Below are 11,623 nucleotides of genomic sequence, written 5' to 3' on the forward strand. Positions count from 1 at the left end.
ATTATATGAGCATGTATGGTTAGCTTTAGGTTTGAGCACAAAATATGTTACTACTCCTGTTTATAAAAACCTCGCTCAAGTTATAAACAGACCAGAAGCTTTGTCAGCTAATGATAAATTCAATTACTAGTCTTTTTCTGTTGTTGAAAAATGTGGGAATTAATATCTAATGCAGAATAAATTTTCTTTCGCTTTTTTTTTTTTTGATTACATTTGCATTTACCAGGTTAAGTAATGCATTTGCTGAATCTAGTTCTTAGGTGATAATACTTCAGTTGTATTTCTCAATATTTCTCTCTTCACCCTGTGTTTCCATCCTAAAGGATGATGCTCGTCAGCTCTTTGTGTTGGCTGGAGCAGCAGAAGAAGGATTTATGACTTCAGAGCTTGCAGGAGTTATCAAGAGACTCTGGAAAGACACCGGGGTTCAAGCCTGTTTCAACAGATCTCGAGAATACCAGCTCAACGACTCTGCTGCCTAGTAAGTACTGTGTGACAGACAGGATTCTCTTTGCCTTCTAGCTAGTAGCTAAAGCAGTATGAGGTGTCATGTTTTGACAAATTCTGCTCCCACGTAGATGGAAACCACAGAAGTATCTGGACAAAGATAGTGTCTGCTTGGGTCAAAATGCTGCAGCAAAGCTTTGAGGTTAGAAAGGAAAAGGCGTAGTGTAATTATGAGCTTGTCATGTTCTGACCACATGTTTCACTCCCTTAAAGATGGTAAAGATTGATTTAAGATGCTTTAATAGGTTTTCTATTAAAAAGCATGACTAAAGTACCTTTTTAGTATCTGAGTGTGTCCAAAAAACTGTGATTACATGATCTGTATCTCTATTACCAAGGATACTACCTTTTTTCATAATAAAGTTTTTCCTATTTGAACACTGCTATGTTTTCATTGTTAATTAATGGTGTCTATTGGAAATATGTTGAGCCAAGTAGCAATTAAAATGTATCTTTTATGCTAGGGCACTTAAGTAAGAAAATAAAACATTAAGGAATTAGGAAGGCAAAAAATAAGGTGGCATGGCAGTAAGGAATGGTAAGTCAGTCAAGGAAAAGAGTCCACTGAAGGAAATGTAAGATGGTAGGGTGGCAATAGCAGTGATAGTGCCATTTTTTATGATTCTGAAGTATTTTGTAGTACTTGAAGCTGCTTCTCAGTTGTATAACTTTTTTCCATATGAACACTTAATTTGGAGATTCACATACTCTCCTGTCCTAACTTTCTGTGGTCTGTTTTGTTGTGTTAGACAACTGTGACTCAAGTTTCATAAGAAAACTATTCTTCTGGCCATATAAATGTATCTGTAAAATTGTTAACATCTTGTTACACAGAAAATAGAACACAATGCCTTCCCTGTTTACTATGGGAAAAGCACAAGTAAGAGCTGGATAGTTTTTTGGAAACACTGGACTTGGCCTACATTGCAAGGAGTTTGGCAATGAAAACATACTAATTCTAAAAAATACATGCAATTAGGAATCTCAATAGAAAGTTAATTGTCATGTATTAGGCACTTCCTCAGACACATTAATTCTGGCCAAAACACTGAGTTATTCTTTTCATATCTGTTATCAAGTAGAGTGATTTTGGGCTTTGTTTATGGTTCAAAGTAATCTGCAGTTCAGTAGGTTGCAAAGATGAAGATGTTCTCATTAATGCCAATAACATGCATGTTTATGGAACCATGTTTGCATTTAGGAATTTCTAAAGAAGAATTCTTTGTAATGGAATAAATTGCTTAAGTTTCCTTTCATCTAGGATGAAATCTCTTTGTGTCTCAAAAGCTTATTTTGAAAAAACTTGGAAATTTGAGTAGAATACTGCATCTTGTGTCTCAGAGAAAACTCTTTTATAAAATTCAAGCACAGTGTAATGAATGGACTTAAAACCTATTGTAATTCTTTGTAATTCTTTTGTTGCTGTTTTATGAATAACTGAAAGCAGTGTTTATTTTTACCTTTAGTTACTTGAATGACTTGGACAGGATAGCACAAACCAGCTACATTCCAACTCAACAGGATGTTCTCAGGACTAGAGTGAAAACTACAGGAATAGTGGAAACTCACTTTACTTTCAAGGATCTTCATTTTAAGTATGTAAATCATGCTGCATGGTTATCTGTCCATCAGAGTTCCTGTAAAATTATGGAATATGGAATTCAATGGTGTAATTTAACAAAATTGTCTAACCACAAGCTTGATTATTACCCCCCACTTTTTATGGAAAAAAAAACCAACAACTTATGCTTGACTCAATTTTCTGAAGAGAGTTGTTGGAGCTCCAGTAAATGTTTTTGTTATATTGAAAATGCTTTTTAAGGATACTTTTGATATAAATTCAATCTCAAAACAAAATATTGCATTTTCTGCCATGTTAAATAGCTGTTCTATTGGATTCTTGTTTTAAATTCTGTTGGAGAACTGGAAGCTTATAAGAGTTTGCTGGTGTTGTATGAAAGAGTAATTCCATTTTCCCAAAGAGGTGAATTCAAATATGTCCTATACTCTAAGGTAGTATTTTAGAGATAAAAGAATGTCACTTACATTTTCTGTGGTGTGAGATTTAGAAAATAATGATAATATTCTGAGCATTTTATGTCTAAAGACACAGAATCAAAGAATGGTTTGGGTTGGAAGGGACCTTAAAGATTCTAACCTTGCTGCAGTGGGCAGGGATACCTTGCACTAGACCAGGTTGCTCAAAGCTTCATCCAACCTGGCCTTGGACACTTCCAGGGATGGGGCATCCGTAGCTGCTCTGGACAGCTTGTTCCAGTGCCTCACCACCCTCACAATAAAGGATTTCCTCCTAATACCTTATCTAAACTTACTCTCTTTCACTTTGAACTCATTCCCCCTTGTCCTCTCACAAGATGATCTTGGAAAAAGTTTGCCCTGACTCAGGTGCAGCATTCAAGGTGAAAACACAAGATAGTGTTAACCATCAGTGTACTCTACCTCCTAGTGATGAGGAAGAATGAGAAGAAAACTCAGTCAAACACACTTTAAGTATGGATTTAGGTTCTGCAGAAATTGTTCAGCATGTCTGTATTATATATTTGTTTAGTATCTTTATAGAAAATATTTTTTTCATGGAAATACCTGGCAAATACTGAAATGTGGATACATCAGGACTGTGAAAAATCTTTTGTTTCCTTGTTTTAGGGTTTAAGAATACAAATTTTGTATAAATCCACAAAAAATAGCTGATAAATGGTAATGAATTTCTTGCAAACCTAAGAAGAGTAGTCCTTAGCCAAGCCTGAAGAGAGAACTTGAGTATTCTCAGGAGCTCTCCATCTTCTCACTTACTTTCAAATGTTTCTTGTTCCCTCCTGAAGATGGGTCTAGTCTCTACAGATTATTGGGACTGTTACAAGGACCATATGGTTACACTGCTGTAAAATGTGTCTTTGAGCCAGGCCTGTGGAATTGTTTAGCTGTAATGTTGTACATTCAAACATCTGTACCTGTGCCTTAGGCAATAGGCTTAATGAGTTATTAGGAGGGCCTGCAGTACACTCTTACATAACCTTGAAATGAACTTTTAAGATCATCCAAACACATGAAAGGCTTGATTATACTAAGACAAGGGTACATAAGTATGACTAGCTGCACAGAATCAATTTCTTTCCCTTTCTTTCCTGTTCTGCTCTGTGTGTTTAGATTCCTTCAGGTTGGGCCTCAATTCAGCCTTCTCCATAAAGCAATTAACATAGCTTTGATTATTGATTCAATCTGAATTGCAAATAGCAAGTCATCTTCATCCTGTTTCTATAGCCTAGTTCAAAAGTTGAGTCTGATTATTTACTAGTTTTGTGTTCAAAGAACACTTTTTTTTAGAAGTGTTAATTCTTATGGAAAATCAGGTCTCAGTATAAAGTTACAAAACATAGCATTAGAATTGACAGAAGTAATTACTGAAATTTAAGGGATTAATTATTAAGATACAGTACAAAGTACAGCATTAAGTACAAAATATATTCTCTGGGTACAGGCATTGCTAATTACTTGAGAACTGAGTAGTAGGTGGCTGGCTCACATTTGTATAGAGTGATATCCAAAGACTTCCCTTCAAAGATTTTTCTGAAGGTAAGGAGCACCTCTAAGGAATCCTTTTTTCAGCAGGAATTATCTTTCAAGTGTTTTTGACATGGCATTATTTCAATGTAGAAGCTTAAAATGGCAGTGAGAATTGTCACTTCTGCAGTAGTTTTTCCAAGTATAAGACCTTGTTAGAGGTTACAGTGTTTCTGACAGTTTTCCATGAGAAAGCAAAGGGTCTTTTTTTCCTTCTAATTTGTTTCCTTCTCCACTTACTTTTACTGTGGGTTTTTTTTCCTATTAAAACCTAGCAACTTGGAACACTTGAAGATATCTAAAAATAACAACTGTAATTGAATCCCTTCAAGTGCAATTTACAGTGTTTCTGTAGTGCACTAACATTAAATCAGTCAGGGTTCTTACCTGCCCTGTACTTGCAACCTTACAACTCATGGAAAACAGGAAAGGAAGCTAATAAAAAACACAAGTCAGCTTCAGTAAGTGTCATATGTGAGACTTAATTGCATTTCAAAAAATGCATTTATTGTTGGGAAAATGAGAGAGTTTTTACTATATAATGCTTATTTTGTCTTCTAAGATAATCTCTTAAAAATATTCCGTATAAACATGGCCAATTGAAGAACAGATTTAAGTTGTAATTTGACTTAGAAGAGAGAGGAGCTAAAACTCACCAGGACATTGTTGATCAGTATCTTTTATTATGATAGACTTTTTAGTAAAGCTAACTGTATATTTTATTTTATACAGATTACAATTAACTTTGTTAATGAAATATAATATTATAAATAGTTAATTTTGTCTTTCATCTCATGCTTTCTCATGTTCTCTAAAATGTATAGGAAGACTTTCAAAGCTTAAAATTGAGGTGTAAACTGAGAAAATACAGAGTTTTTTGCCTTCTTTTTAAGATGTTGTTCTCAGACTCACACAGCTGATAGTTCCAGATTTTTAGCTTCAGAAAGCTAAAAATTCCAAAGTTCATTCTCCTTTTTGCTTCTGTTTTGCAGAATGTTTGATGTTGGAGGCCAAAGATCAGAGCGGAAGAAGTGGATTCATTGTTTTGAGGGTGTTACAGCAATTATTTTTTGTGTGGCACTGAGTGATTATGACTTGGTCTTGGCTGAAGACGAGGAAATGGCAAGTACCATAATGCTGAAGAAGGGAATAGTTGTTGCACAGAAGCTAAGCTTTGAAGGAAGGCTATAAATGGGTCTTTTGCAGTATTACTGCTTTGTAAGATGTGTGGGGTTTGTGCAAAAGGTCTCAGTGAAATGGTGATGGAACCCAAAAGCATGAATTCTGAAGTATTTCCTCATATTCTCATAAGGAATACTAAAAGATAAGTATTCTTTTAGCCACACTTTTCATGTTCTAAAGGAACCATAAATTAATGAGGATGTATTGTCAGTATTATACATTTTAGTCTCTTTTTTGATGCCAGAAGTGCGTAGTAAGAAATTTTTTTACTTACCTGTATCTGCTTTACCACATTTTGTTTTCCTTTCATTCCTCAGTCTTCAGTTTTTGTTTCTTTCTAACTGTGTTTCTCCAATCTCTTGTCTTAGTTGCAGAAATCTTTCTCTTCTTTTTCCTTTCCAACACCCTCGGCTCCTTTCTCCTCTTTCAAGAGTTTACTCCTTCCGTGTCACTGTGCACAGGGTGCATTTTACTCTCTTGAGTGGTCTGAAGTGATGCTTACCTCTGTATGTGAATCATTAACAGACTCTTGTGCTCTTCCTTGTGTTCTGCAACTTTCTATAACATATAATTTGGGGAGGAAAGAGAAATAAGAAAACCTTTCAAGTCAAATATAGTGTCAAAGAAGGTCGTAGCTAGCATCCTGCTACTTAAATGACTGGAACTTGGCCAAAGTACTTACATGTTGGATAATTTTTCTACAGAGTTAAATATTATGGTAAGAGTTAAAATACCTGCTTACTTGATTCTCTAGCTTTGTAGAACTTTCTTCCTTATTCTGGAATATCAGCTAGGTGCAGAATTTATTTTCAATTTCCAGAAGATCTAATCAGTGTTAAGACAAATACAGGTAACTCAGCAATTCCTGTAAAATATCTGTACGGCAAAATGTCAAACACACAAAAAAAATTATGAAGTATTGAGAATTTAAACCTGGAAATGAGAAAAAAAGTAGTTGCTTAAACCCTGCTTGTGGAAGTCATCTTTGTGGTAGTCTTGGCTTCTCTGTATTTCCCTGCAGTAAAATATGATTTAGTTTGCTAAAAACTTAGTTTTGTAACTGGTTCATTTGTAAGCAGTCAAAAATATGTATCCTTATGTTACTAGTGAAGTCTGATAAAATAGAAAGTGATGGCTTTTTTTTTTTTTCACTTACAGAATCGGATGCATGAGAGCATGAAATTGTTTGACAGTATTTGCAACAATAAATGGTTCACAGACACTTCTATTATTCTGTTCCTGAACAAGAAAGATCTTTTTGAAGAAAAAATCAAAAGAAGTCCTCTCACTATTTGCTACCCTGAATATGCAGGTATTGGAGGGGTGCAGATGTCAAGGTTTTGTTTGTTTTTGTTTTTTTTTTTGAATACCTGATTTTCCATGCACAGATCATGAGGAGTTGCATAACTTCAGGCATCTAAAATATTTATATGACCTAAAATTTAGATGGGGGTTGTTTTGATGGGTTGCAAAAAAAAAAGTGCTTAAGTCTTTTTAACCAGGTGAAATATGCTGGTCCACTGATAGCATTTACATGTTACTGCTGCAACTTTTCAGGCTCTTTTATTTAGCCCGTTATTTCTAAGAAAATAACAAACTGCTTTTGTACTTTGATATAAGTAGGAATTCCTGAGATACATGAGAGGTTTTTGAACAGGGAGTGTACATACATTTTCACATTGTGGCTTATTCAGGAAATATACAGCAAAAGAGCATTAATTCATTTAACAGGTCTTAGCATTTTTATGTATTATTTTCATTGTAACTTCAGACAGAAAATAACATGTTGGAAGTAAAAAGCTTGGGAGAAATTTGTATGCCAAGTGTCTGTAACTGAGTGTGGGAAAACCCCAAAGCTTTTAAAAACATAAAAATTTAAAGGGAGTAACTTAAATGAAGGAAATAAAATGTCCTAAACTAGGAAAGTGATGGTTCATTAATGACTTGTTCCTCTGGCACTGGAGTAAATAGAAAGACTATTCCTGCACCTGGAACTGAATTGAGTGCTAAGTTTTTACTATTACAAATGCATCCAAAAGGTCTCCTTCCAAGGTTTTATTAATGGTATCTTAAAACAATGGCTGTGGAATTTCTCCTCTTCAGGTTTAGGTTAACTGTTTCCAAAGAACCCCCCTTCCTTCAAAGATAGAGCGCATCTTGTTCTTCCTCTGTTGGAAATCTGCTTACTGAGCAATTTTCTTCTAGGGTCAAACACCTATGAAGAAGCAGCTGCTTACATTCAGTGTCAGTTTGAAGATCTGAACAAGAGGAAAGACACAAAAGAAATCTACACTCACTTCACGTGTGCCACAGACACAAAAAATGTGCAGTTTGTTTTTGATGCTGTAACTGATGTCATTATTAAAAATAACCTTAAGGACTGTGGCCTCTTCTGAGAACAGACAAAAGGTTGTTAAATGGTAAATTACATGCCTGAAAACAGGACTTAAACATTTGGAATATGCCCACGCTGTGTAAAACCTGCATAGATATACTTAATTCTCTTTTATTTTATTTTTAGGTTTGGAGATAGACTTCGCACAATTCTAATCTGATTCTTTTCAAGGTGAAAGAAGTACAAAATGCATTGTGCTCAATGATAGATCAGTACTGTACTTGCCTGTTTTAACAGCTTTATTTATGTTTGTCTTGTAAATTTAAGTAATTAGTTAACACTGAGATGTCAGTTGATTGTATGTAAACTTACAGTTGTAGTAATGTATTTGTATAAACGTTGAACGGAATATTTTAGTAACTTGTTGTCCTCTAAAACATTCCTCTAAAATTTCCATGTTTTATGAAGATACTCTTAGAGGAGACAGACACTTTTTGCCTTTGGATTATTTAAACATCTTGTAAAATTAAATTTTCTTTTCATCTTAAGGGTGCATGCTGCCTTATTCTTTACTTTTGTTGGTAATACTGTATATGGCGTTAGCTTTTTTGATATTTAAACAGCCTCATACACCTTCTCAGACTTAAAGAAACATAACCAATAAACTTATTTTTTGCCTTAAGTATTGAAAAAAAAATCTTTTTATAAATTTAGGATAAACACAAAGATTATTTTAAAATTCAAATGAAATTCATAGTGTATGAAATCCAGACTTGCAGTCTTTGCAGTGGAAATATGGCAACACTGGGAAATTGTTCCTTAAGGGTCAGCTACCCCTGAAGCTGATGGAAATGCAAAAAGGAAGTTGTTAAAACTATTCATATCAATAAAAAAAATGATACTGTGCTCTTTACTCAGTGGATTAAATGGAAAAATTACCTTTGGGGTGTTTTAAATAGCACAGGCTGGAGTTCAGAGTAATGTATTTTCTGCATACTTTAAACATAAATTCATGTTCTCCTTAAATTTTTTTGCTATTTTCTGGTAATAAAACTAGTTGGATAACTTTAAAACCATAGAAAGATTGTGTTCTCCCACAAGACATGGGGGCTTCACAGATTAAAGCAAATTCCTGTTGCATATAGCAAGAATCTTCAACGTTTTGGGTAGGGTGTTTTAGTGAGTTAGAAGTGCTGATTTTTAATTTCCTCTTTAATTATAGCCTCACAGTTTCTTATAAGTTAAAGATGATTTTCTTCTGGTTATGCTTTCATTATGTGATTTGCTGTCTTAGGTAGCTATCATCCATTGCCTTAGGGATAGTGCCAAAACTGATTTTTTTAATACAGTTTTTAAAAGGAATAAGCTTCTAAATGTAAATAAGTTGATGGTTGTCTTAAATGTATGTTGTCATCTAGAAAACACGAACATACCAAACCTGGAGATAAAATTTTCTATAATTGTTAAAATATTTCAGGCAGCTACAGTACACCCTAAGTTCTTTGAGAAGTAAATAAGTCTTGGAGCCTGTGGCTATTTTTCTATATTATCTTAGCATTTATGTTCTTAGAATGTTCAAAATATTGAAGTCATTGTTCTGTTGTTTAAATTTTGATTGTGTATGTGTTTAAGTTAGGCCTCTGCTTGAGTAAAACTTACCTGCCCTTCTCATTCTTTAATGCTTTCTTTGTTAGGTACAGAATTGCTAAATGCATTTTAAATGAAAGATTAGAAAGGAGATAAGTTATTGCTGGAGGTTGTTAAATATGTTGATACATTGAGCTCTTTCAGCAGTTATGGTAAGCAATCTGTATATCCTGGGCTGCTTTTAAGTGTGCTTTATGGTTTTGGATATGATTTTAAATCTCACTGAACTACTTTGTGGAATTGTATTTACACCTACGTTCCAGCTGGTTTTTGTACTTAATGTAAAACAAAAATTGGGATTAATCAAATTAAATAAATCTAAATTTTGTGCCTTGCTTGAAAGAAATGTTTTTCATTAAATGTGCTGATGGAAATCCTTTTGCATCCATTCTGTGGAGGTAACTAGGTAGTAAAAATGAGAGGATAGAAAGAGTAAATGAAAAACTTTGTGCTAGAAGCATTAGGGTTTTTTATTGATTAATTAGTACATTTCTTAGCACTTCCACTTGGAGAATTTTTGGAATTTTGTGACTAGTGGTTTACGAAGCATTTGTATATTAACACAGAACAAAAATTGTGAGCTAATTTGCCTTGCTAGTCCACAGATAATCTTTTTTTTTTCTGACCTGATGCATAGCCAGCAGGGATGTTTCCTTGTAGAGGTGCTGCACTGGTAGATCAATCTTTGTCTAGAGATGAAGTTGTCAGCCTAGGCCTCTTCTCTAGGAAAAGCTCCAAGAAGATTTCCATGCAGTTGTGGTGTGAGCCACACTCTTAATTTTCACTGCAGCTGTAATAAGGCTCCATATCTCTGTTCCATCAGGAGCCTGCTTCCCTGTCAGAGCACTGCAGAAAATGAAGGAAATGCTGCAGGTACTCCACTGTCCAAGAGACAATCTTGGCCCTCAGCAGCCTGAGCTCTGTTCTCTTCCAGTTCCCCATTCCTCTGATTTCTTCATGCAGAGTGTGCAGGCAAACTACTTTCTGTAGCATGACACAAAGAAGCCTATTACCTAAGAAATTCCTTCAAGATATTGTAAATGTACTATATGTAAAAAAATATATATTTTTTTACATATAGTACATTTACAATATCCTTTGTGGAAACTTCTCCAGCCCCATGATCTTGTGCACGGCTGTGGTTGAAGTCTCTCAGTAAAGTGCAGCTGTCATTAAGCATGTAGTTATTTTTAAGAGGCTTAACACTGTGGAAGAGTGGTTTGGAAAATTTGCTATTTGGCTTCATTATGCCACCTATGGAATCTGGAGGTTAATTTGATGTTAAATGTAGTAATCTCTCATTAACTAAAACAAGGTTGAGGATCACAGCATGGGAGCAATGTAGATTTTCTGGATTGCTGTTTCTGGTTCCATGTAGGCAATTAACAGCTTCATGATTTAAAGTCTACATTAAACCTTAGGGAGCAAAAGAGATCCATCTCCAGCATGCTGAACAGCATGGTGGCTGGTGTGCATTCAGAACTGGGGAAAATTAAAGGATAATTGTCTGTTTCAAATCAAGCAAAAAGGAAACCCTGCCAAGATACTAGCTATCCTACTGTGTGAATGTGTCTTGAAGTTGTTATACTTCATATTAGTAGCTCAGATCCTGTGGGTCAAAGAGTAATTGCAGGGTTGTAAGCTTCAAAGCCTTGACTATATTTCATTTTTAAAAAGGTATAGAAGGTGCAACAAGAGTCTTTAAGGACCTCATCCTTGAATAATTCATAGCCTGTGGAAGTGCACTCATGGTCCATGAATGTGGAACATGAGACTGGTAAAAGAGGAGCTTAATCAGGACTATAAGCAGTGCTTGTAGTTTTTGCAAAATGGTCAAGTTTTTAGACTCTGATGAGCAGTAATATTGAAAATTCAGTTGCATAAGTGCAAGAAAACCATTTTGTGGTTTTGCCTCTGGAGCTCTTGTAAAGAAGCTGGCTTAACATAGAGGAAACTACGAACAGACTTTTACTTAGTTATATTTCCAAGTAATGAAAATATGCTGTACTTAAAAATGGCTGTTAAATTTCGTTTATCAAGCTTTTTGTCCTTGGTGTATTTAGAAGAGGTGCTTTTCAAAGTTGGTCATTCCAGACAAGATGCTTCTGGCTGGTTTGCTCTGCTTGTGTCTTCTTTTTTGTGGTAGTGAGAAGACTTTGACTGTTACCTGACACAACAGAGATCAGGATTATTGAGCAGTTTATTGCAGGAGTAATTTATTTGATCTAAGGCATAGTTAGGCTTATTTTCAAAAGTCAATAAGGTGAGCTCTATATAGGGCAGTGTAATACTATATCAGTTTTTTGGTATAGCATACCCCTTCTGGGTATTAGGACAGGAAAAATTGAGCCCACAGTGTAGAAGTACATG

The 11,623-nt window shown here is 34.9% G+C and overlaps 1 protein-coding gene across 2 annotated transcripts in view; it reads left to right on the forward strand.

Moving 5' to 3' along the window:
- The window catches only part of GNAI1 (G protein subunit alpha i1), a 32,194-nt gene extending 24,040 nt beyond the window's left edge, over positions 1-8,154 (forward strand). The window contains exons 4-9 of one of the 2 annotated variants that reach the window (XM_077179146.1): positions 324-481; positions 1,974-2,102; positions 5,082-5,211; positions 6,430-6,583; positions 7,477-7,691; positions 7,793-8,154. In XM_077179146.1, coding sequence (XP_077035261.1) covers positions 324-481; positions 1,974-2,102; positions 5,082-5,211; positions 6,430-6,583; positions 7,477-7,667 — 762 coding nt within the window. In that variant the 3' untranslated portion in view covers positions 7,668-7,691; positions 7,793-8,154. Of the gene's footprint in view, positions 1-323; positions 482-1,973; positions 2,103-5,081; positions 5,212-6,429; positions 6,584-7,476 lie in introns of both variants that reach the window. The other variant, XM_054631579.2, reaches the window with a different exon arrangement.
- Positions 8,155-11,623: the final 3,469 nt, after the last annotated feature.

This window comes from Agelaius phoeniceus, chromosome 5, assembly GCF_051311805.1.
Source record: "Agelaius phoeniceus isolate bAgePho1 chromosome 5, bAgePho1.hap1, whole genome shotgun sequence".
NCBI classification, from domain to species: Eukaryota; Metazoa; Chordata; class Aves; order Passeriformes; family Icteridae; genus Agelaius; species Agelaius phoeniceus.